The sequence below is a fragment of the Xyrauchen texanus genome, chromosome 43 (assembly GCF_025860055.1).
Source record: "Xyrauchen texanus isolate HMW12.3.18 chromosome 43, RBS_HiC_50CHRs, whole genome shotgun sequence".
In the NCBI taxonomy this organism is placed as follows: Eukaryota; Metazoa; Chordata; class Actinopteri; order Cypriniformes; family Catostomidae; genus Xyrauchen; species Xyrauchen texanus.
Genome location: NC_068318.1, coordinates 15230072 through 15256406, shown reverse-complemented (window position 1 = coordinate 15256406; position 26335 = coordinate 15230072). Strand labels below are relative to the sequence as shown.

Here is a 26335-nt window from a genome sequence, read left to right as displayed (position 1 = left end):
TGATTATGGCTTACAGCTTATGAAAACCCCAAATTCAGAATCTCAGAAAATTAGAATATTGTGAAAAGGTTCAGTATTGTAGGCTCATAGTGTCACACTCTAATCAGCTAAACACCTGCAAAGGGTTCCTGAGCCTTTAAATGGTCTCTCAGTCTGGTTCAGTTGAATTCACAATCATGGGGAAGACTGCTGACCTGACAGTTGTGAAGAAAACCATCATTGACACCCTCCACAAGGAGGGAAAGCCTCAAAAGGTAATTGCAAAAGAAGTTGGATGTTCTCAAAGTGCTGTATCAAAGCACATTAATAGAAAGTTAAGTGGAAGGGAAAAGTGTGGAAGAAAAAGGTGCACAAGCAGCAGGGATGACCGTAGCCTGGAGAGGATTGTCAGGAAAAGGCCATTCAAATGTGTGGGGAGCTTCACAAGGAGTGGACTGAGGCTGGAGTTACTGCATCAAGAGCCACCACACACAGACGGGTCCTGGACATGGGCTTCAAATGTCAAACGTCTTACCTGGGCTAAAGAAAAAAGAACTGGTCTGTTGCTCAGTGGTCCAAAGTCCTCTTTTCTGATGAGAGCAAATTTTGCATCTCATTTGGAAACCAAGGTCCCAGAGTCTGGAGGAAGAATGGAGAAGCACACAATCCAAGATGCTTGAAGTCCAGTGTGAAGTTTCCACAGTCTGTGTTGGTTTGGGGAGCCATGTCATCGGCTGGTGTTGGTTCACTGTGCTTTATTAAGTCCAGAGTCAACGCAGCCGTCTACCGGGACATTTTAGAGCACTTCATGCTTCCTTCAGCAGACAAGCTTTATGGAGATGCTGACTTCATTTTCCAGCAGGACTTGGCACCTGCCCACACTGCCAAAAGTACCAAAACCTGGTTCAACGACCATGGTATTACTGTGCTTGATTGGCCAGCAAACTCACCTGACCTGAACCCCATAGAGAAACTATGGGGCATTGCCAAGAGAAAGATGAGAGACATGAGACCAAACAATGCAGAAGAGCTGAAGGCCGCTATTGAAGCATCTTGGTCTTCCATAACACCTCAGCAGTGCCACAGTCTGATAGCATCCATGCCACGCTGCATTGAGGCAGTAATTAATGCAAAAGGGGCCCAAACCAAGTACTGAGTACATATGCATGATTAGACTTTTCAGAGGGCCGACATTTCTGTATTTAAAATCCTTTTTTTATTGATTTCACGTAATATTCTAATTTTCTGAGATTCTGAATTTGGGGTTTTCATAAGCTGTAAGCCATAATCATCAAAATTATATCAAATAAAGGCTTGAAATATCTTACTTTGCTTGTAATGAGTCTATATAATATATTAGTTTCACCTTTTAAGTTGAATTACTGAAATTAATGAACTTTTGCACGATATTCTAATTTTTCGAGTTTCACCTGTATGTATAAAGAGATGTGTCAGTACTTCCCTCCTGTCCATGCAACACCAAATCACATTTCATAAGCTGTCATGTTATGTGCTGCAGCTGTATATCCTTGAACTGCACAAGAAAACAATTATATGATCTATTTTCTCGTAATCTGACCATAATAGAGCCAAATCTTAACTGATCTCTCTACAAGAGCAGATTTCAATCATACAATTATATGACAAAATATGTAGTTCCTGCGTTTTGCCTGTGTGAGGCAGTATAGTTCTGTGTACATTTTCAATGTTTGATTTAAACAGTGTGTTGGGGATGTTAAAAAACGGTGTGCTTTGCTAAATATGGAGAAGAGTTTTTGTCATAGTTACTGTTACTATGGAGACAGTGCTGCATAGGTCAGCACTAGTGAAATATGTGGTGTGTTCTGTCACTATGCGATTACACCGAGAGTCCTGCTTAACCTCAAACACACTTTCAAGCCCTACTTCTCAGTAATAGATGAGTCTGCGAAACCAAAAACATACTGTAAATGCTTTTATTCACATTGCTGTATTTACAAGCAAGGGACAAATCATACAGTTCAACAAGGACACAAAGGCATTTGTTTGCATAAGGGCATTTTGCATGTAAGGTTACAGAAAGTAAATAGAAATACTGAAACAAGAGAACTCCAAGGGATGTCAATGAGATTGTGATGTATTTTATTATATATAAATAGACTTTACCAGCTATTGTTTCTTCCCAAATAAACATGGGTTGGTGGGAAAAGAGCTGTAGAATTTCCTAATCAGATGGGGACCAGAGTGATCATCTCCTCTTTGTCAGATCTAAGTTTAGGCACTCTTTATTTCCCTACATTAGACCAAACAGATAAAAGGCACACCTACGGTTTTACTCATGCTCTATGGTCAAGTATGCTGCTAGGAACTCAAATTTGGACTGATGTCTTTCAAGAAAGTAACTTGAAGGACAGAATATAATATGGTTGTCAATACTGATTGCTACTTCTAGTGGCTTTCTCAAGCAGAAAGTTGTTGCCCTGGTGACAGGCAAGCAATATGACCATCTAAATACAGTTCACATGTCCCAAGTGACCTATAGTCCTACTGTTTTCTCTCCTTTCTCGCTGTCTTTCTCTTTTGTCCCTCCTACACCTCATCTCCATGTCTCTTATCAATAGTTTGGGACAGCTTTAGAAAGAGAGAGAATGCCATTTTTATTCCTGTAATTAAATAATTACACTTTTGCCAAATATTTCACCACAAATTTTGGTGCTTAAAACACTGCACAGTGTTCATCATATAAGAAACAGCATAAAAGATGTCAAGATTTTGACAGTTTCATAATATAAAACAATAAAACTTCAAGAATTGCAATGAACAAGGCCAAAAATGACACTGAACAGCAGTTTAAAAGAAACTGTTAACTCTTGTACAAAAAAGATTTAAGAGTTCTGTAACAGTTTAAGGATGGACAAGGAGGAGGCTGGAACCGGCTGAACAGCAAACAAAGTTTTAATTTCAAACTTAACTTAAAACAAACATAAACAAACACAGACACACATGTAACGTGGCTGCATGCGTCTCTCTCTCTCTAACAGCGTGACTCTAATTTTCTCACTCTCCCGCTGATCAGCTGATTCCTCCCCCGTCTGATTCAGGTCAGGGTGCCAGCAGACTGACCTACTCCCCCTCCACATCTCCTCAACAACTCACTCCTCCCCCGGCGGACGGCAGTGAGACCTCTGACCCCTGGCAGACGGAACCGCTCCTCCCCTTCTCGGTGGACGGCAGCAGTTCCTCAGGCTCTCGGCAACCAGCAGCAACCCCTCCATCCCAGGAAGATGGCCATGGCTGCTCCCCTGGCAGATGGCAGTGGCGAGGACTCCGACAGTGCATCCCTCCTCACTTCCGGGTTTTGGCACCACTGTAACAGTTTAAGCATAGGCAAGGAGGGGGCCTGGGTAGCTCAATGAGTAAAGATGCTGACTACCACACCTGGAGTCGCGACTTTGTATCCAGGGTATACTGAGGTACTCCAGCCAGGTCTCCTAAGCAACCAAATTTTCCGGTTGCTAGGGAGGGTAGAATCACATGGGGTAACCTCCTCATGGTCGATATAATGTGGTTCGCTCTAAATGGGGCACGTGGTGAGCTGATGCCACGGAGAATGGCGTGAAGCCTCCACACACACTATGTCTCCGCGGTAATGCGCTCAACACACCATGTGAAAAGATGCACAGATTGACGGTCTCAGACGTGGAGGCAACTAAGATTTGTCCTCCACCACCTGGATTGAGGTGAGTCACTATGCCACCACGAGGATCTAGAGCGTATTGGGATTTGAGCATTCCAAATTGGGGAGAAAATTTAAAAAAGGATGGGCAAGGAGGAGGCGGGAACCGGCTGAACAGTAAACATAATTTTTTTAGGTCAAACTTTTCAAATAAACAAACACAGACACATATGCAACGCAGCCACATGCAAGTTCAATATTACTATAATCATGGTTGTTAATTCTTTCTGTTTGTGTCAAGATAATATTGTAGTTCTGATAATTTGCTAGCATCTGAAAACAAGTAGATTTGTATGTTTATATGTATATATACAGTATATAATGTAGTATACTGAGTTTTGCACCAAAAATATTTTTCGCTGTCCCCTTCGTTTTCAGTAAAGTTTTGGCATGTCGCTTTGGCTGACATACTGATGTGATTTCTCTTTGTCATATTTCCAGTATTAAAACAGTATATTTTATGAATTTATAAAATCTACTTGGCGAAGGCAAATGATTTTATACATTTGGTGGGCAGCAGAAAATAATATTAATCTAATTTTCACTGTATATACAGTACAGTGCAAAAGTTTTTGGCACCTGTAAAAAATGTTGCATAGTGAGGATGTCTTCAAAAATAATGACATAAACAGTTTCATTTCTCACTTAATGTCATACAAAGTCCAGTAAACATAAAAAAGCTAAATCAATATTCGGTGTGACCAGCTTTGCCTTCAGAACAGCACCAAATCTCCTAGGTACACCTGGACACCGTTTTTCTTGGTTGTTGGCTGATAGGATGTTCCAAGCTTCTTGGAGAATTCACCACATCTTCTGTCTGTTTGGGCTGCCTCAATTGCTTCTGTCTCTTTATGTCATCTCAGACTAACTCAGTGTTCAGTGGGGGGGCTCTGTGGGGCCATGACATCTATTGCAGGGCTCCCTGTTCTTCTATTCCAATCATTTCTATTTGCAAAAGTAATGTTTGGGAGACTAATATTTATATTTCCTATTGACACACTAAAGCTGAAGATATAAATACCCATCTTAAGACAAATGCATTTGTGAAACATCTTATGTGCCTAAGACTTTTGCACAGTACTGCATATATACCACGTACATGTAAAAGAAAATATTTTGAGGTAAAGTCAATGCCTGGCTCATAAGATTGTGCTCATCAGATCACAGCTTTCTTGTCAGCATGTTTTATCTATGTAAAATTATAATGAACTCCTTTTAAACAAGATCTTGTCTCTTGTTTGATCTCTGCTACTAATGTCTGTGCAGTTCATGTCTTCCTGAATCCATAAATCCAAAATGAATGTGTGCGAGACTCTATCCAGTTCAGTTCCGTTTTCCCAGTAGTCTGGAAGTATTACTTCTCTCTCTCCTCTATTGTAGTGTCTATTTATAAGTCTTTTAGATAAATGTGTTTTTTTAATCCTTCACTTAGCCATGCAAAGTCATGCTCGATGTGGTTACAAGTGACTGACATACAGTCTTGCATGAGTTAAACCCTGAAGTAATGATTAACAAGTGATCAGTCATCCCCTCAAGGACAGAGATCCTGGCAGTTGTAGAATGTTGTAATCCATCAGTCAGCTCATGGTAAATCACTGCTCGACTCCTGTCAGCACACAGAAAACATAGTTAATCATCAGCCCAGAGGATGAAACAAATCTGGTTTCATAGAATAACGTTACTTGTTTGTGATTTTTTCTAGCAGGGTAATCAGAAAACTATCTATAAAATAGATCTGTTTTAATGCTGTTTTTCATTTACAGTATACACATGCAGCCATACAGCTACCCCATTAAGTATTTTGACAAGTGGACCAAGTGGCATCTGCAAAAAAACACAAAAACAATCCAGCCTATCCAGCTTGCAATTCCCTTGCTGGTCTAATCAGGTTAATGCTGGATAGTGCTTGTTTGGTGTTGGTCTAGCTGGTGGACCAGCATAGCCATGATTTACACCAGCAAAACAGAGCTGTTGAAGTTGGTTGACCAGCACGGTCTTTCAGGTGAAGCTGGTTTAGCTAATTAAAAAGCATGGTAGGGTCACCAGCACACCAGCATGCCATGCTGGGGGACCAGAACACAACTTAAGCTAGTGACCAGCAATGCTGGAATTTTTTTTATCAGGGAAACCTTTTCTCAGAACTAACTTCTTTTTGATTAGCCATTTTGCAATTACCTTTAACCAGCCCAATGTGATTTGTGGATGATGTCAGTTCCCCTCATGTACATACAGGTGCCCTAGCAGATTAACCAAAGGTGAAGCTGTCCAAATACTTTGGCCTTAAAGATCTTATATTATGCTAATTTACAGGTTCATGATTTTATTTTGGGGGTTCTACTAGAATAGGTTTGCATGCTTTAATGTAAAAAAAATTAAAAAACAAAACCTTATTCTTCACATACTGTACAAACCTATTTTTATCATCTGGCTCAAACGCTCTGCTTTAGGTTCTCTCTTTAAAGCCCCCTTTCTGAAAAGCCCAGTCTGGGGCTGAAAATGGTGTCAGTTTTTGGCATACCAGCTCTAGCCCAAGTCCAATAATGAATTAAATAATTAAAGTTTAGAAGAACAAGCCGATCGACCCGAACCACCTTCGCAAGCACAACTTGAGCAGGACGTTTCCCAGTGGTAAGTTTTACTTTTGTAGCTTTCATACAACTACACTGTTGATTATTGTGAACCTAACAAAGCTTCAAGTAAAAGACACATAGTGCATCAAAGTTAGTCATCTTTGCTGGAATGGGCGTAGCCAAACTTATTCACCCACGCTATGAACGGAGAACAGAGGCTTTGTCTCGGTTGGACATTACCGGGTGTATTAGGGAGTTAGTGAGCAAGTTAGCCATTGACTACAGTGGATACTGGCCATAACATTACAGCTTGTAATTATATAATTATATAAGACTCTTGAGCTCGACCATTTTGTTACACAGTTTTAGGTAATAGCCAGCCCGCAGACATAAAATTACTGTTTGTAAAAATAAATCCATATCAACACTTTTTACTATCTATTCATATCTATTCATGATAGTAAGAATGATAAACAATCTGCATAATTCTACACAGTTGTAGGTAAATGTGGGCCCGCAGCTGATTAGCAAAACTATTTCAACACAATAACATTAGTTAGCAGGTTAGCAGAGACCTACAGCTGTGCACAGGTTGTACACAGTAGCTACAGGTTGTGATTCTGAAGCGCCAGATTGTCCCAACAAAGTGGGAACTGCACCATCTTTCAGGGATAACCGACTTGAAAATCCAGCATTGGTTGTGGTTGTATTGCTAAATAATTAAAATACATTTTAACCACTGATTCTTCAATTCGTCTGCCTTTGGAAGTACAAACAAAGAGATTTTGCATTTGCAGTAAAGAAAACAGTGTCTTCTCGACATGGCAACAACACTAACACATCTCATCCTTGCCTCTGCTATAAACTCTTTGTTTGAGGGTGGGACAAAGTAGCCCTTAGGCGGGCATTATGCAAATGTATTATATAGTGACATGGATACTTTACGGAAGAAATGGCAGGACTATCCAGCCGTTTCTTGTAGTTCATGAGCAATGTTGTCTGTAGGAGAGAATAACTCCCTTTTGCATGGACTTTGTGCTTTGTAACTTTGCAGACCTTTTACATGCACAAACGCTACATTACACACTAAAGGAAAGGTAAAATCCCCAAAAGCATAATAGTATCTATTGTTTTTTCTTTTAAAACCTAATAAACTTCATTTGTTTTGTTTGAAATGCTTGTGCTATTTCACTTTACAATAAATGTCACTTGTTTTATATTTTGTTTTCTAATGCCATTATATTCAAACATCTTTGTGGCTTAAACATTAAAATACTTTTGGGGGGCAAATGTATATGCACATTGTGTCAACACATACAAGACTAAATACATTGGCATCCCAAAGAGATATTATTATTACCTGTAATGTTGAAGACCTTGATGCACTGGTCTCAGTCAGTGCAGCACTTCCTGGGACACTTGACACAATAAACCCTGCCCCGTTAGGAAGGGGCTGCCGTACCACCACCTTTCCCTTTCTGGTCTCTGCCAGAAATAGACTGTACCAATAGGCATCACTAGAGATTAGCGTAGAGTCAGCAATAGTGGAGTTTCTCTGGCTAACGATGCTGTTCCTACCATGTGGAGCCGCATTCGATTGTTTCGGTTCTTGACATTTAAGGACTATGATGACCAGAATAGTGATGAGCAGCAAAAACAACACTGAACCCAAACCAATGAGCAAATACAGGTTTAGATCAGTGAATAAGTCATATTCAATAGGCACCTCTGTGGTTTCTGTAAACTGCGTCACCACTTGCTCCACTATGGAGATTTTGATGGTCATCGTGGCAGAGCGAGGAGGTTCTCCATTGTCTCTGGCCGTGATGACCAGCCGTTGATGTCTGGGATCCCTATAGCTGAACATACGTGTGGTTCGTATCTCACCATTGTACTGGTCAAGGCTAAACAGCGTAGTGTCCGTGATCTGCAGAAACTGATATGTTATGCGGGAGTTCTGCATAGAGTCAGCATCCAACGCAATAACCTTGGTGACCAGGGATCCTTTATCAGTCGATCTTGGGATTATTTCCTCGATAACAGAGCCTTGCAGACACCATGGAGACACTATGAGTGGGGTGTTGTCATTTTGGTCCAGAATGATGATGTGTACAGTCACATTACTGTTAAGAGGAGGGACCCCAGAGTCTCTAGCTTCAATATGAAATAGAAACTCCTTCTCCCTCTCGAAGTCAAATGTGCGTAAAGCATAGAGGTTGCCGTTCTCTGGATTGATGGAAAAAAGCATGGACATTGACGTGTTGGCAATCTCCTTTTCAATTATAAAATATACCAGATACTGATTTTCATGCAGGTCTGGGTCGTGAGCGGTGGGAGTGGCTAATAGAGCCCCAGGCTCATTGTTTTCCATCACATTAATGGTATAAAGGGCCTGGGGGAACACTGGTGCATTATCGTTGACATCCTGAATTACAAAACTGATAGTTTCGTTATCAGTCAGAGGTGGAGTTCCTCTGTCAGTTACATGAAGTGTGATGTCATAATGGGATGTCTTCTCACGGTCCAGTGTCTCAGTAACTGTTAATGCAAAAAAGTCTTCTGATGACTTGTTCAATGCAAAAGGTAACAATTCTGCATTGTAGATTGAGAGGACAACTTTACCATTATCTCCAGAGTCCCTGTCACTCACACTGATGACAGCTATCACTGTTCCTATGGGGTCACTTTCTTTGATTGAACTTTGAAAAGATTTTACTGTAATTTCAGGATAGTTGTCGTTCAGATCGGTGATGAACACTAATATTTTACACTGACCAGACAGGGGATTTACCGCATTGTCTTTGGCTTCAACATACATCTCAAAGCTTTTAACCTCTTCAAAATCAATCACATCTTTAACTCTTATTGCTCCACTGCTGGGATCCAGAGAGAACTTCTCCTGTGTTTTCTCAGATGTGTACAAAGTGAAAGAGTATATGATTTCTGCGTTTGTACCCTCGTCCAAATCTGTTGCATTCAGCTGCATAATTAGGGTCCCATTCGGCGCGTTTTCGATCAAATCAACGGAGTAAACTTGTAGATCTAACTGAGGGGCGTTGTCGTTGGTGTCCAACACTTGGATGATAATGCTAGCTGTACCTGACCGTGCAGGTATGCCGCCGTCCACGGCGGTGAGCGTTAGCGTATGTAGTGCTTGTTTTTCACGGTCTAAACTAGCTTTTAGCACTAAGTCAACGTATTTGGTTCCATCACTTCCAGAATGAATTTCAATCGTAAACTCGTCACTCTCGCTCAGATAATAAGTCTCGATAGAGTTCTCTCCGACATCAGCATCCACTGCATTCGTTAAGGAAAACCGCTCCCCTGGCGTCGCGGATTCCGATATGTCGAGCGGTATTCTTTCCCGCCTGAATTGAGGCGCGTTGTCATTAATGTCCATAATTTCCAATTCGATATTAAAGATGCGTATTGGATTCTCGATAATCACATCCATCTTAAGAAAACAGAACGATGAGGTCTTGGCGGGGCATAAATTCTCCCTGTCGATTTTCTTGGCGATAAACAGTTCTCCTGTGTCTTTATTTATTTCTAAATATTTTTTGCTGTGAATATAATCCAGCTTTACCTTTCGTTCCGAGAGGCTGTGTGCATCAAGGCCCAAATCGCCAGCTATATTTGCGACCACGGAGCCCACTGGAATTTCCTCGGGGATGGAGTATCGTGTCACGGCTGAGGCGACACTCCACATCACCGGGAGGAACACAAAGCAGAGGTGCCATCTCCGCGGAGGCACGCCTGATTGCGGCTCCATTGCAGAGCGCACAGGGAATGTCAATGCAATGGCTCACGTTCTAGCGAAAGATTTCGCCAAAAAAAAAAAAAAATGTTGGTCGAAGGAGCACAATTACTGACATTTCCGAGACCAATTGAGTTTAGCGAGTATTTGGGATTTTAAATATATCCAGGAGAGCTCCCCTTGGTGTCGTGCCTTGGATTCCATTAATAATCATCCCCAGAAGCTCAGGATAGCTTCGCTAACTCAGTCCTCCTCTCACTAGCTCTATCCATCAGCATTGTGATAGCAAAAAGCAGGACTGGTCTCTGCCTGCACTTCCTCTCCTGTTTTCGCCTCTTCAACGTGATTTGCAGTATTGCAGCGACATCGTGTGAATGTTAAAGATTTCATAAAGATATATTTTTATGAATAAAAAAAGTTATTCATGGAAGAATGTTCTCTCTGCAATACATTTGAGTAATCTACATTATAAATTAGGCATAAATGCAAAATAATTTAGTTCAATTAAATATTTAAAATTATGCTTAATTCATATTTTTCACGTCTTTATTGAACACATTCCATTAAACATTTACAGTGCTGTGGAAAAAGTAAGTGAACTTTGTAAGTGAGTACCTTGTTGATGTTACCTGGATGATCAGCAACTGTTTTTTAGTTTTGTGATAGTTGTTCATGAGTCCTTGTTAGTCCTTGAGTAGTTTAACCCAATGTTTTTCAGAAAAACCCTCCAGTTCCTGCATATCCTTTGGTTTTCCAGCATCTTCTGCATAATTTACTCCTTTCCAATAGTACTGTATGATTTTGGGATCCATTTTTTCACACTGGGGACAATTGATGGACTCGTACACAACTATTACAAAGGGTGAAAACATTCACTGATGCTCAAGAAGGCAACATGATGCATCAAGAGCCGGGTTGTGTAAACTTTTCACTTTTTTCACTGCACTGTGAATTCAATGGGATGTGTAAAAACGTGAGAGATTATAATTGTTTGTGTGTTGTTATCTTAAGCACAATTAATGCAGAAAATCAATTAATTCCAAATGGTTCACATACTTTTTCTTGCCACTGTATATTCTATCCCCTAACGCTAACCCTCACAGAATACATTCTGCATTTTTACAACAAAAATCCTTAAATTATTATGTTTTTTACGCATTTTGCTTCGTGAGGATGCTTGAGTGTTTGTTTATAGCATAATTATATGTGTATAGTATAGAATAGGCCTATAGTGAACAGTCTTCATAAACCATATATACCTGAACACACACACAAAATACAAATAAAAAAAAAAAAATCCATAGATAAGTTATATGACCTTTGGAGTCATTCCAGCTATATTTTAAAATAGTCATGTTATCATGACAAAATATTTGCACTTAACAGAAGCATAAATGTTTTTTCTTTTTGTTTAAACATTTTTCAAACTGCTTCAAAGTGTAACAAATATACAATTCAGAACACAATTTAAATAACACAAAGTAGTAGTAAAAGTGCATAAAGTATATTTTCCAAAATAAATCAAGAATTGCAATTTAATGCGTTATCAATTTCTTGTTTCTTTCTTTCATGCAATCACCAATTTTATGAAAGAAGATTTTCAAAGAATGATTTTGGCACAATGGGCAAAATCCATCTTCCAAACCATGTCTTTACCCAAATACACTTTGATAAACCTTTAATAATTATTTATTTTTAGAGCAGTCAGGACCGATTTCGCGGGAAATTGCATAAATGCGTAATTAGCCATTGAGTGTTCACATGTTCACGTCATACAGAGAAAATAAGCTCTGGCTATGTAGTGCTTGTATGGTGTGGGAGTAGCATGAAGCTGAAAGTTTGTTGTCACAACCAATGAGAAAAATTGACCATGGATCATTCAAAACAGCACATCTCTGGGGAATCACTGGTTATAAAAACAAAGAAACCCCAAACAGAGCAGAGTCTACAAGCAAAACGGGAAAGTGACAGAGTCTGTAATAGAACCTGTGTGTGTGTGTGTGTGTGTGTGTGTGTGTGTGTGTGTGTGTGTGTGTGTGTGTGTGTGTGTGTGTGTGTGTGTGTGTGTGTGTGTGTGTGTGTGTGTGTGGTGAAATACAATAATTTTGCTATAATCAATGCAGAACTTTTCACTTGCTAACACACGTTTGTATTTTTCTTTATAAAGGCTGTAATTCATATAAATAAATCCTTTAGTCCTCGGCTTGCCAAGGACATGTGAGTCTTGAAATCATGTTGACCACTGTTGGTAACAATGACAATCTATAAATTAGTTACTACCATAGTCTATTTGTTCCAGAATATCCTGCAGTTATAAAAAAGTATAAAAAAGAACGTTTGACTTATCAGACTAGCAATCGTTATGTCTAATGTTAACAAATGTTGCCTAACTTTTGAAACGTCATTTATTTCAAAACATCAATGTTTCCAATAAATCAAAACAACAGCATAAGATATGGCACTTACCTACTAAGATGACATGTTTTTGGATATCTGTCTTTTCCTTTCTTTCGTAATTGATTTGTCCATTCGCTCTGATAAGATGTCCTGTATTCATGTGTACACCGGGGGTGCCTCAAACCACATTCATCCACGCAGAGGAGCAGAGCTGAAGCACAACTTCCGTCATTGCCAAAACAATGTTCTTTCACAAGACGCATGCAGTTTTATTTTTTAACCTCTAGTTACATAGTGTAGCTTTAAAGATAGACTGAAATATAAAAGTGAGTGTAATGTTCATCCATCCATCCATCGTCAACCGCTTATCCTGTGTACAGGGTCGCGGGTGAGTGTAATGTATTTACTGAAAATGTTTACTAAATCCAGCATCTATAAATAGCGTTATTTAGCTGCAAATGTTAAAATGATGAATAGTAGTAATAGAATATAGGGTATCACTCTTTAAACTGCCTCAAACAGTTGGGTGTCATCCAACAAAAAATGAGTTCAGCACCACGACAGAGACATATCCTGAATTAATACCAGACCCATTAAATTATTTGTAATAATATTCTTTATTAATAAACTATTTTGTAAATGAGGTAAACAAGAGGGATATAAACATTTAAGATATCACTTATTCTTGCCAATATAGGTATTTATTTACAATTAAATCAACAACCTGTTATATGATTGAAGAATGTTTCCGAAGGTATACAAAAAGTATAACCAAAGTACATCAGAGTCCTATTTTTGTTGTGAACAAATCATACAGCAGGTACAATTAAACAACAATCATACACAACATAATGAAACTTGTATACAGCGTACAGGTGAAGAAGTCATTGGAAAAAATCATTGGTTATCACTGCATCTTCTTGGCAGTTATTGTATGGCATTAGCTTTTTCTTTTTTCCAAAAGTTGAGAATGAGTTGTACACTTCAAGGTCCCCATTATTTGCCAGTTTGAATGTACAGAGTGTTGATGGTGTTCCGGGAATGTAAACATTATGTTGATAGTCTGGTGAAGGTTGAACTGAATCCTGTTGGTTGTAATGCGTCCATGAGCGATTTGAAAAGCCCCCAACCTTAGGCGAAGTCCTATAATCTATAGAAGTCAAAGAGAAAACCAAATAAATGGTAAATAGTCGTGAATCAACAGTTCAGTTTAACCGAAAACAACTGTCTTCGGACAGCCATGAAATGCATCATATATATGGGAGACTGGGGCTAGTTGTCACACGAAGAAGTTATCACAAGGGCTATATCTCCGTATCTATAAGGTTTTGAGGCAAAAGTCCAATTGCACAAATTCTTGTTTTCTGCAGTATACTGTAAAAAAAATAAAAACAAATAGTAAAGAAGTATTTTTACAGAGAAAATACAGTTTAATTTAACATTCATTCCCCATTTCTTCCAATAAAAGTGAGAAATTCCCCTAAAACACATTTTTTCACACCAAATTTAAATTTTTACTGTTACTTAACTGATTTGTTACTGACAAAAACAGGCATTCATCTTTAAATGACGGTAAACCATATTTTTTACATGTGAAAATGTCATTTTAACCTGAGATGTCTTTAACAATATGTCTGTAAAAACAAGATTTCTTCCAGTGTAAAAACATTTATTTTAGAGAAAATACAGCATAATTTAACATTAATTTCAATTTTTTAATAAGTTTTAAATTCCCAAAATACACTTATTCACACCAAATATGAATTTTCAGTATTGCTCATTGTAAAATAATAAAACATTTACTTATGAAGTTATGTTGAATTTTACTTCAAAACTTGCAACACAAGATATTGAGTTTATGCTGTACTCATGATAATGAAGAAACTCAACAAGAAATTTTGACTGTCAAAATTAATCTGGAGTTTAGAAAACTCCTAAGTAAAATATTTCTTTTTTTTTCTGCTCATTCAGTTTACTTCATTAAAATTAAAGCAAACTAAGTTTCACTTAGTGAAATACATTTACTAATGTAATCAATTTATGTTGGGATTTCTATAACTGTAAAAAAAAAAAAATGTCCTACATTAAACAGAAAAAGAATGTAAAAATGCTACAGTAAAAAAACGTTAACTGGTCAACCTTAATATATAGAGTAAAACATTTTTTTATATATTTATTATAATAGATTTATTAATATATAAATATATTTTATATAATTAGATCAAAACAACAATACTTCAATCACAGATGAGTAAAGCTTACTTATATCTATTTAACGTCACTTAACAAATTAAGTTCAGTTTACCTGAACCAAATAAGTACATTTACTTAGAAAAAGCATGCAAACCGATTGCCTTGAAAAATCTAATTAAGGTCAACTAATTCGATTTGACAGTGTGGTAAACATTTATATTATGTCTAATAAGGGTTTGCATGTACTTTTACAGTAAACTATTATTAAAATCATGGTGAAAAATTATATACGTGCATTCCCAAAAGTCTCTGCATGAGCCATCACATTTCATATTTTATTTTCTTCAAATGATTTTTATATCAGTTATGTACAAGGGGCTGTCCTATGCTATATTTTATGTAGTTTAGTTCATGTTTATTGCATTATTTGAGTGTCACGTGTGTTACCGGGATGGTGTTTTGTGTTTGTGTGAGTTAGACTGTGCACTGTTTATACATGTGTATTAATTTAATTATTGCTCCTGTAAAAGTCACTCTTGATGATTTTTAAGACATGTGGACTTTTGTAGTTACAGTGTTCAACAATACAGATCAAAATCAATAAATAAAGTGAAAAACACATATTTGCAGTTCCAGAAGGCTCATATATTAAGTATTTAACATTTAATAATATAAACGGTAGTGAACTGTAAATTTACGGTATTTTACCATGAATTTTAGTTCCCAGCATGCTTTGCATTAGACTCAATGGGGAGAGTAAATGTTCAAATAAAGAGCAATTTTATGTATTTTCGTGTAAGATGGATAAAGGGGGAGATTTGTAAGTATTTAATGTTCTGTTATGTTGAGATTTAGAAGAGTTTCTGTAATATTCGATTTTTGGAGGTTAAAACTGTGGTGAAGAGTTGAGCTTCAAAGCTCCTGAAATGTAAAGTGTCTGTCTTACAATAATAAGACTAAATGAGTTAAAATGGAGTAAACCTTCTTAACTCTTATGGTTAAACAACTGAAATGTATTTGTTAGTGAGGCACAATAATTACAGTGAAAACGTGTTGTTGTTTTTCAATGAATGGACTAACAATGTTATTTGTATTTACAGTCAAATCACCCCCAGAAGCTCAGGATAGCTGTGCTAACTCAGTCCTCCTCTCACTGGCTCTATCATCAGCATTATGATAGCAAAAGCATGACTGGTCTCTGCCTGCACCTCCTCTCCTGTTTTCGCCTCTTCAACGTGATTTGCAGTATTGCAGTTTTTTTTTCATTAATGATTAATTTTCTAAATGCACAGTCAAAACAAATATTTTCATTTTATAGTTGAAGCATGTTCTTTCAAATTACATTTAAACATGTAATTTCAACTTACAGTGTCAACACGATATTTAAAATTACTATTTAAAATGTTATTTTAGGTTATGGTTCAAACACCTATTTCATTTTACATGTTAATTCACTTCACGGTTTAAAACTGTTATTTCAGATTATATTAAAAGTTTGGCACCCTGTGCTGCCATGCATTTACTGTTATTTTACGTCATTACTTTTTTTTTTTTTTTGTGATTTTGTTTTATTGGTTTCAAACACCTAGTTCAAAGGTGTCTGAAAACCTCCAAACTAAAATACCAATATTGTCCTATTTTTCAAACTAAGGGAACACTATTAATACACACTGGAATATTAAGATATAAGATATACACTGGGATATTGTAGGCCTATAGATTTTAACTGAAAATGGTTAAAATCTCAGGACATAGGTATTTTTTATAATTTATTCATAATAAAATGTGCTGTCCAATCAATAGTTTGATCAATTGCCAACTTACCCCATATAGTGTACCAATATTCCCCTCAGGGCATTTTGTCAACAGCATACATGTTCAATAGCTTATTTTGTACCCAAGACCAAACATGTGCCTAAAATACACCCTGTGAGATGTTAACTTGTATTTTTGGGCATAACAAAAATCATGTTCTTACCAAGCATGTGATTCCCCCAAGTCCAGTACTGTGGAACAGGTGTGTAAGAGTCCTGCATCAGTCTACACTGCAGTGTCCTGTCTGTGTTTAATGAAGTATGACTAGGAAAAAAAACAACATATAACATCAAATACTTGTATGTGAGGGAGGGGGGGACAGAAAGACAGAGTAGAATCATCCTCATAATCACCTTTTATATGTATAATTGAGCTGGTTCTTGGACAGGGTAAGATCCTTGTTGCCTTGTTTGAGCTACAACAGACACAAAAAAGAACAATTGAAATATGAACTCCATTTTGCTTGCACATGTGGAAAACATGAATGTACTAAACATAATTGATTGTAAGAAGAGTGGAAAGACCTCAAAATACTCCAAAGGAAGAAAACAGTAAGGCACTAATTTGTGGTTTATTAATAAGCTGAACATTAATGATTTTAAAATCTAGTTCACCACAAAAAATTCTTAAATATGTATGCCAGTGCAGCTCAAAGGTAAAATGGCACAATGAAACAAACAATTTTGTTCACAAATTAGATCATTACATCATCCCACGATTTAGTGGAACATCTTTTGCAGTTATTTTGATGCTGTTCTGCATTAATGTTTACTTCAAGATCATAAAATATCAACGTTAATTCATATTATTTACTATAGTTTATTTTATTAGTTTATTTTAACATAAAATATTATTTATATTTCTAATATTTTAATACAAACCAGCATCATTGTTGAAAGCTCACTTTAATCTTTAGTCTCAATCTAGTGAGCTTAAAGTTGCATATATTCTTATCTTTACAGATGCCGACCTGATCTCATGAAAAGTCCTACATAATTTTATGAGTTGGCTATTTCGTATGATCTTGCACGATTGTGTTGGCATAAACTTGTACAACTTTATCACGTGCAAATTCCCGGATGTCTAATGCGGAAGTAGATAAAGGTTCTCAGCCGGTGTTAAGGATATGCTCATTTATCGTTTTATTGCTCATTGTAGCCTATCGCGGCCCATTCTGCACATTTCGCGGCCCACCCACCGGCCCGCTCGGTTCTCCCGATGGCCAGTCCACCCCTAATCGGCCCCAAAGTGCGTTGGACCACCGGGAAAATGCCCGATATGACAGATTACCTGCCCAGCCCAGGTAGAGTGTGTAAACATGATAGGAAGCTGTTGTGTGTGACAGAAGCAAGTAATGGTCGCGTATTAGATGGAAACGATGTCCAGCGACGTCATTGGCTGTCGTAGGAAGTGGTAGAAAGTCGTAGGAATTCAAACGAGAGCAGTGGCACATTATCATACGAATTAACCAAATTTAGAAAAGTGGTGAGAGTCTAATTCTGACGATTTCGCTGAGTGTGTTGTCAGACAAGAAAAATTGGTGAGGGGAGAGTGGGGGACAAAATTGTGGCAAAATTAAAAAAACAAAAAACATGAAAACAACAATATTGGAAGGTATAAATCCTTGCATATCTTCGGCCAATTCTGTGGCTTTGTTGTGTATTCAGTGTCAAAGTGATAAAGTTAATAAATGGCCTTAATGACATAGTATTTCAGTTTATCTTTTATATTTATATTAATAAGATCAGATACAGTTGTCATATTATCATGTTACAATGTGCCCCTCGCCTGTTAGACTTTGGGCACGTTGTAACATTTCACTTCCTTTCTTTCCAGGTAGATGGCGAAAAAAGAATACGCTGTCTGTATTCATGAAACAAGACCACATAATTCTACCAGATATGTAGGTACAATTTATGCGAAAAAAGAAAAATACCTTGAACCCCAAGTAGCCTACATTTACACAAACTTAAGGAAACCAAAAAGTGTTAGTTTGTGGCCCGCTCTCCCGTACAACTCGTTAGCGCTAGATCAACGGTTGAATTGTCCTACCTCGTTTGGAGAGGTCGTCCCGTTTTTTACGCCGTTTCTTTGGCAAGCTGAGCTCCAGGTCAAAGTCTTGTTTTCGACTTCCTTGGTGTTATTTCGAAAAGCTGTTCCCGTCGGGCTGCATGGCTTGAGGAACATGAAGTCACATTTAGATGACTCTGGAGTTAAACACATTTTATAGCAGTAGTTCTGACCGATTGGGATGTTCCCGTTAACTTCCACACCGTGTGTGGATCCTTTAGAATTAGATCCTGGTGATAAGTGCGTGTTTAAGTTAGACTTTAAAATGACGTCACTGGCAGAGGCCTTTGAACGGAATCCACAGCATGAGCTGAAAGACGAGTAATCACGAACGGAATTTCCGTCCCTGTATCCCTTTATTGTTGCTAGGACGATAATAGCCACGAGAAACGCGAATGAAACTGCGCCCAGAGACACTATTACATACAGCGTGAGGTTTGACCAGTACTGGGGGCTGAATGCGAGGTCGGCGAAATCCGGCAAGGATTCCGGCACGTTGTCAACAACTGATAAAATGATGGAAGCCGTGGCCGAAAGGGGCGGCTGACCGTTGTCCTTGACCAAAACGACCAGCCTCTGCCTCGTGGGGTCGTTGTCCATCAGCCGGCGAATTGTCCTGATCTCTCCAGTGTACAGGGCAACACTGAACAAACTCAGATCTGTAGCTTGCAGGACTTCATAAATGAGACGTGAATTCTGCCCGGCATCTGCGTCCATGGCAGTGATTTTAGCCACTAGGTATCCAACATCGGCATATCTGGGCACAGCTATAACTGATGCGGCTGTATCATTCTCGGGCACGGGAGATACAACGACTGGCGGGTTGTCATTCTGGTCCAAAACAAACACATTTACTGTTACGTTCGTGCGCAGAGGGGGAAAGCCGGCATCTTCGGCTTGAACCACAATCTGAAAGTTTCTGAGCTGCTCGTGGTCGAAAGAGCGCAGTGCGTAAATGTTGCCATTGTCTGAATTGATGGACACATATGTGGATACGGGCATCCCATGGATGTCATTTTCCAGTATAGAGTATGACAAGTAGGAATTCTGATCCACATCTGCATCTCGTGCTGTAATGGTGCAGATTGAGGCACCGGGGGCGTTGTTTTCGGTCAGGTAGAATGTGTAGGACGGCTCTTTGAATCGTGGCGCATTGTCATTGATATCAGATACTTGCACCAAAATAGTTTTCCTGGTGAAAAGAGGCGGGGATCCCATATCACGGGCGGTGAGACTAATGTTAAATTCAGATAGTGTTTCCCTGTCTAGAAAATCACAGGTAACCAATGTATAATAGTTTTTAAAAGAAGAATGTAGCTGAAAGGGAACGTGATGGGGAATTTCACAGTCAACGTTTCCGTTGTCCCCAGCATCCTGATCCATAACGCTAATAACTGCTATAACGGTGCCAGGGGGCGCATCTTCTTGGACAGATGTGGACACTGAGGTAAGTATCACCTCAGGAAGATTGTCGTTGACGTCTATGATATTGACCATAACTTTGCAGTGCACCGCCACGGCAGACGGTCCCTTGTCCTTAGCTTGTACATATATCTCATGCATTCTTGCCTTTTCATAATCTATGAGTCCTTTCACTTTGATTTCTCCCGTGCGAGAATCCACGCTGAACAGCTCCCGCACTCTAATTGGAGTGTGCCCACTGAAAGAGTATGTGATCTCGCCATTGGGTCCTTCATCTAGATCAGTGGCATTTAGTTGTATTACCACTGTGCCTCGCTGTGCGTTTTCAGCCAGCCTCACTTTATAGAAGTTCTGGTCGAACACTGGCGCGTTGTCATTTGCGTCCAGAACCGTTACGTTTATTTGCTCAGTCCCTGACCTCTCCGGCGAGCCCCCATCCACCGCTGTGAGAACCATCAGGTGCGTCTTCTGCTGCTCCCGGTCTAACGGATTCACGAGAATCAGATCGGCGAATTTACTGCCGTCGCTGCGCGTCTGAACGTCAAGGACAAAGTGTTCGTTTAGGCTCAGCAGATACGAGCGGAGAGAGTTGTCACCGACGTCCAGGTCCTGCGCGCTCTCCAGCGGGAAGCGTGATCCAGAAACGGCCGATTCCGAGATATCCAGGTTAAATTCACTCCACGGAAAAACGGGAGAGTTGTCATTGACATCCATTATTTCAACCTCTACCCTGTACAGTTCCAACGGATTTTCGATAACTACAACCTGAAGGTGAAATAAACAATATGGATTTTGTTCGCACAACTCTTCTCGATCAATTCTCTCGTTCACAAACAAGACGCCGTTTTCTAAATTGACCTCTAAATATTGCTTTTTGGCACCAGACACTAGTCTAAATCTGCGAATGGAGAGTTTGTTGGTGTCTAGTCCCACATCCTCCGCAATATTTCCAACAAAAGCCCCATGCTCAAGTTCCTCTGGGATTGTGTAACGAATCTGTGCCAAAACCACATCCACCACAGGTGCAATGAGTGCCAGGCTGGTCACCTGCCATGTCCATATCCACAGCTCCATTGAAATATAAGATTCTTCTTAATGTGCCATCAAATGAACGGCCAAATTCTCATAATTTTATTATGAGGCTATAAAACAGTAAACAGAAGTTGTAAAAGTGCACCCCAGCGCATAATATCATTTGGAGAGAGGATGAGCTCGCGTATGCAGTGATGTGGTAAGTCCTTGAACCTCTTAATTTAACGTCAGTGCGTGCGCATTTGGCCAACTGCACGTGCGCAATAGAGAGCAAGTGTGCGTGTATGTGTTTGGGTGAGGAAGAAAGAGGGGATGGAGGTGGGATGGGAGCTGTGCATTGGCTTTAAATGCTCGTTTTCAACTCCAAAAACAATTTCAAAAGTCTTTAAATACAAAAAAAATTATAATCTCAGTTTTGCAAAAAAATTATTAATAAAAAAACGAAATGAGAAAGTCGGTACAAAATATACTCGATATTAAGACACAGACAACGAGTTTTAAACCTGTTTTAAAATACCCTAACTTTTGGGGATTATTCCTTTTTTTCCTATATTCTTATCCTTAACTCATTCCACTCTTCCGGCCTGCCTTATAACAAGTAAAGAAACTGCGTGTTTTAAATAAGCACCAAACACAATCTCTCTGTGGAATGAACCCGCAGCAGATGGCATGATCTTGCAAGGGATCGTGCTTTTTTTAATTAATGTAGAGGGGATTTAAGGGCCGCGGGTCCGGATCATTAGCGAACAGTGGTTTTTAAAAGGTTTTGTGAGGCATAATCCCGCCGCTTGCGATTGGTTGAGCAGCAGAATATACGGTTCCCATGATATTCTCCTGCTTTCCATTACCTTAAGTGCATACTAAATGGCATAGAGCCGAGTCGGAAATAAAGCAACTTAAATCGACCCAACGAACAAACCCATTTACTCTCGTTAATGGCAAAAAAAGAGGACACTTCTGTTGTGCACGAATGTGGCGTTGAGTAAATAGCTTTGATTTCTGTTTATTTTCGTTTAGTGCAGTTAAGGCTGAAAAATAAATGAGACGAGGGTGCAATGCAATTACAAAGCATAATTACTATTGTTGTAATTTGTGGTAAAGTGTTGGGCTGTATCTGATCACCCACAAAATGTTGAGTTATATGATAGGCTACACCTGTATAAAGGTATAAGATATGGGACGAAATGCAGCCTATAATCACCTACAATAATTTTAGGATGTCGCATGGACGTTCAGACATTCGATTCACACTAATTAAAAGCTCAATGTCCTTCAATCTCTGAATTGATTTTACCAGAGTGGCTTAACGATTTTAAATTCGTCTGTAGCCTACATTAACCTTCGGCGAACTCCATAAACGGGGATTGACCTAAAACAGCATTAGGCTGCACAATCAGGCCACTGTTATAATCACGACAGTGTGGGGCTTCAAAGATGAGTGTGACCATTTAATAAATATGTCACATTTCAGCAACCAAGTAAATGGAAGAAAGATGACCAATCGCAATTAAATATGCAAACATTACAATTTGCTGCCATTTAAGTTTATAATGGCGAATAATCTAACTACCGGTATGTGCGATTTAAAAAAAAAAAAATCAATAGAGTAGGAGAAGATGCCCACCTAAAACAATGTACATTTTCTGGGGGGGTAACCAACTGGGGCTACAAGCCCCAAAGAGTAAATTTGTCCCAGTTGTCATCTGATTTTTAAAGAATGTATCAAATTCATCTTCTAGGCTATAATTCTAAACAATGTATTTTTGTTATTTAAGTTAATGTGAAAGGTTAACTTATTCTATAATTATACACAGCCTTAACAATATATAGGACTACATATTTAGATGCACATATTTTTAATTGAGGGGATGTCATTATAGCAACACTAGGAATTCTGATTGAATGATTGCACTCTATTAGCCAGATTATAATGTAAAAAGAAGATGTCTGAAATGTTCATGTAATGCATGAACTTATTTAACAACACCTCATGATTTATAATCATTAATAAAATAAATAATAATAATAATAACACCAATTATTATAGAGCCAATATAGGGGGGGCATATTACCCCAAGGGTCTAACTTCAAACTAAAAAGAATACGTATTACTGCACAAATTTAAATACATTAATTTTAATCGCCAAAATGTTACTTAAGGTTTTCCAAAAATAGCACAGCTATTTAATTATTGTATAGTCCCAGGAATGTATGAACGTCAATACAATACTGGCGGCGTGGTACAAGCACTGTAATAAATGCATTAGGAAACTAAATGTGAAGCACTCTGGTCCTGACATCTGTAGACTAATTGCACCTTCATGGACCGCCACGGGGTGGAGGCAAAGTCTTCTGCTAATTACCCTATTCATCCCTGCGGGTGGCAGCCAATCAGAAGAACAACACACGTTTTCATTAACGCGTCAAATCTCTCTCTCTCTCTCTCTCTCTCTCTCTCTCTCTCTCTCTCTCTCTCTCTCTCTCTCTCTCTCTCTCTCACACACACACTTTGCGGAGATGGGGCTGAGTTCCACAGACAGAGAATGTGAAGAATGCCATAGGAATTTGGGCACTGCCCTTACCTCACTCTCTCTCTCACACACACACACACACACACACACACACACACACACATATATAAACAGATGCTCCCACACGCAGTAAGATACATACATGCAATACAGGACAACGTCATTGTTTGTCATTTTAAAATGAATGGTAGAGCCAGATCCACAGATACTCTTCTAGTTGGCCTATACACAGAGACTGGAAGACATTAGCAGACTGAATAACACCTGCTTCTCAGCTGTGTCAACTAATGGATTCACAGAAGAGAGACTGGTATTTATGGAGTGGCTGCTGAGGAAACTGTCACACCCTTCTTGCAAGTTCATCAAGTATCCAAACTGCTTAAGGGGCGTTCCCACAGAAAGCGTAAATGTGAAAAAAAAAAAGTTAACTTGACAAAGCGTCTTAAAAACGTTCGGGGTAAGCGTCCCCCTTGGCATGTCTTACCATGTCTAGACTTACCATCACTTCAGAGACACTAACGGGATAAAGATGTGTAAAGCTCCTAGATCACATCTGTTATTCCACAACTGGAGGTATTTGTATATTGAATGTTCTTGGACAGATATTTGATAAATGTTTTGTCCACGAAACGATCCAAAAACATTTTAAATTGCAGTGCAGTCCATTGAAGAGACTGTAAGTTTATCCCTCACAGCCTCGTTGTCATTCCCATTCAAATCAAAGATGGCGCTAGCGTGAATAGCGTCTATGTGCTCTGAGCTACGCAGCCACATAGTTTGCATTTACGAAGCAGCTCACCAGTCACTAGTTAAAACAGTTACAGATGACATTGCAGTGTCATCACATCAACAGCAAAACACAAAACAAACCCTGTGTAGAGCAGATAGGCTGGTGACAATCAGAACACATACCGTTTGAACGTGTAGTTTTAGGCCTTCATGTGTATATTAGAGATGGAAATATGTCAGTGAGTACAACTATCTAAATAAGATCAGGCTTAGCTCATCACTGTCTTGACAACAATGACAAAACATGGAAGTAATAGGGCACAAAAAGACTTGTTTTTCCCAGAAGTTCTCTATATGTCCATCGGGGGGAAGCAGCAGTGCTCCAAAGTAAAACTGTATAAGTGAAAACAGATGAGTAGCATGGCAAACAGCCACATGTAAGACATCTAAATCACATTTTGTTCTCAAAAATGTTTTAGTGCTAAATGACTATCATACAGTTGTAGTGTAACCAAAAATGCAAATAGAGAATGTATATGAATAGGGAAGTCTAATATAAAATCAACACCCTACCATGACCATCATGTCCAGTTTATTGTCTCAGGGTCCAAAGGCTTGTTATGTTTGTCTTCATGAAGCTTAATTACATGTTAGTGCATTTAATATTAGAAACTGATACACAATCCTGGTTTTCTACTTAATTACAGATTACATGGTGTGGATTCTCTAATCCTCTAATACCACACATCTAAATACCTGCTGGATGCATTTGAGAATTGTATGTTTGATTTACTCATCTATTGTAAATCAGAATAACACGTACCTGGTGTTCCCAGAAACCATGCTTTTATCTCACATCTGTTAATCTTTTAAAAAATAGTTTCTCTCTGAACATCGTTAACAGTTCTGAAATAGTTTCACTCTAAAATAATCAACATAAAATGTGGTGGAGGACAATGGTGTGAGAAAAGATAACAGTACTACATTTTTGTGTAATAGTAAATGCCTGTGTGCAGGTGTATATGTTTATTACAACAACCCTAAGGAAAGCACCACAGAGTGACAAGTCCACACTAATACATTTGACCTTGATAGGGTTCACTTTTTCCCAGCATCTGTCAAATGCATTATATTTCATTATCTAGTCTGTCACAACAACTGTTCTACCTGCATAAACTGCAACACCCCTACACTCATCCTTCATTAATACACATTCTTTAAAGAAAACAGGAAATCTGTTTCAAATAAAATGTTCCATGCAGTCTTGTTTTCTGTTGTGCACATGGTTGTTGCTATGTATTTCTACTAGGAGAGAATTGCACCTTCTGTTGCACACTGTCTGGTTGTGCAAACAGCTAACACTATGTATGTTAATCAAATCATTGTGCCATGTACTGGATGTTAGAATTGTGAATTTGGTTTCCAAGTTATTTTTCTATTCCTCATCTTGTGATTTAACAGGAAATCAAAAGTCATCACTGTAGGCTTTCAGTGCTTTGAGTCAATTTTACTTTTAAATGAATGTTCTGGGTTCAGTTCCAGTTAAAGGAATATTCCAGGATCAATACAAGTTAAAAACAATCAACAGCATTTGTGGCATAATGTTGATTAATGCAAAAAAAAATATTTCACTCTTCCCTCCTTTTCTTAAAAAAAACAGAAGCAAAAATCAAGGTTACAGTGAAGCACATACAATGTAAGTGAATGGGCCAATTTTATTGGGTTTCAAGGCAGAAATGTAAAGCTAATAATTTTATGAAAGCACTTACTGAATATTAAATATTCTTTCTAAAACTTTTGTATTAATTGAGCTGTAGAGATGTTCAATTGTCATCTTAACAGTCGTTTAAGCGTCGTCATGGCAACAAAGTTGTAGAATTTACATAACTTTGCACAGAACAGGTTAGTACGCGATTTTCTCATGCTAAAATCATGCTTACACGCATATTGTTTGTCTTGTGGTTATACTTTTGATACAGTGAGGATTTTAAGGATTGGACCTGTTCACTTCCATTGTAAGTGCCCCACTGTTACCATGTTTTTTTTTTTTTAAAGAAAAGTCCAGACGAGTAAAAATAAAATGTTTGTGGTAATCCACATTATGCTAATTAGCAAGCAACTATTA

At 38.5% G+C, this 26335-nt stretch overlaps 2 protein-coding genes across 2 annotated transcripts; both read right to left on the bottom strand.

Annotated features, from left to right (window-relative positions):
• Nucleotides 1-1929: 1929 nt before the first annotated feature.
• Nucleotides 1930-10280, bottom strand: LOC127636218 (protocadherin alpha-C2-like). The gene is made up of 2 exons (XM_052116652.1): nucleotides 7625-10280; nucleotides 1930-5300 (listed from the first exon to the last, which is right to left on the bottom strand). The coding sequence occupies exons 1-2, from the start codon at nucleotides 10034-10036 to the stop codon at nucleotides 5277-5279; spliced, it is 2436 nt and encodes an 811-aa protein (XP_051972612.1). The 5' UTR covers nucleotides 10037-10280; the 3' UTR covers nucleotides 1930-5276.
• Nucleotides 10281-13107: 2827 nt separating this feature from the next.
• LOC127636217 (protocadherin-10-like) lies at nucleotides 13108-20992 on the bottom strand. The gene is made up of 4 exons (XM_052116651.1): nucleotides 18479-20992; nucleotides 16780-16841; nucleotides 16590-16690; nucleotides 13108-13568 (listed from the first exon to the last, which is right to left on the bottom strand). Exons 1-4 carry the CDS (start codon nucleotides 20990-20992, stop codon nucleotides 13303-13305), a joined length of 2943 nt encoding a protein of 980 aa, XP_051972611.1. The 3' UTR covers nucleotides 13108-13302.
• Nucleotides 20993-26335: the final 5343 nt, after the last annotated feature.

Bases quoted from the DNA above. Each gene is read 5' to 3' on its own strand.
- LOC127636218 (XM_052116652.1), bottom strand. From the start codon at position 10,036: ATGGAGCCGCAATCAGGCGTGCCTCCGCGGAGATGGCACCTCTGCTTT. The intron at 5,301-7,624 runs GTAATAATAATA...GTGTGCTGACAG, and splicing joins CAAGGTCTTCAACATTACAG to GAGTCGAGCAGTGATTTACC.
- LOC127636217 (XM_052116651.1), bottom strand. From the start codon at position 20,992: ATGGAGCTGTGGATATGGACATGGCAGGTGACCAGCCTGGCACTCATT. The intron at 16,842-18,478 runs GTAGGACAATTC...TGTCTGTTGTAG, and splicing joins GGACGACCTCTCCAAACGAG to CTCAAACAAGGCAACAAGGA. The intron at 13,569-16,589 runs GTAAGAACATGA...TGACTTCTATAG, and splicing joins TTGGGGGAATCACATGCTTG to ATTATAGGACTTCGCCTAAG.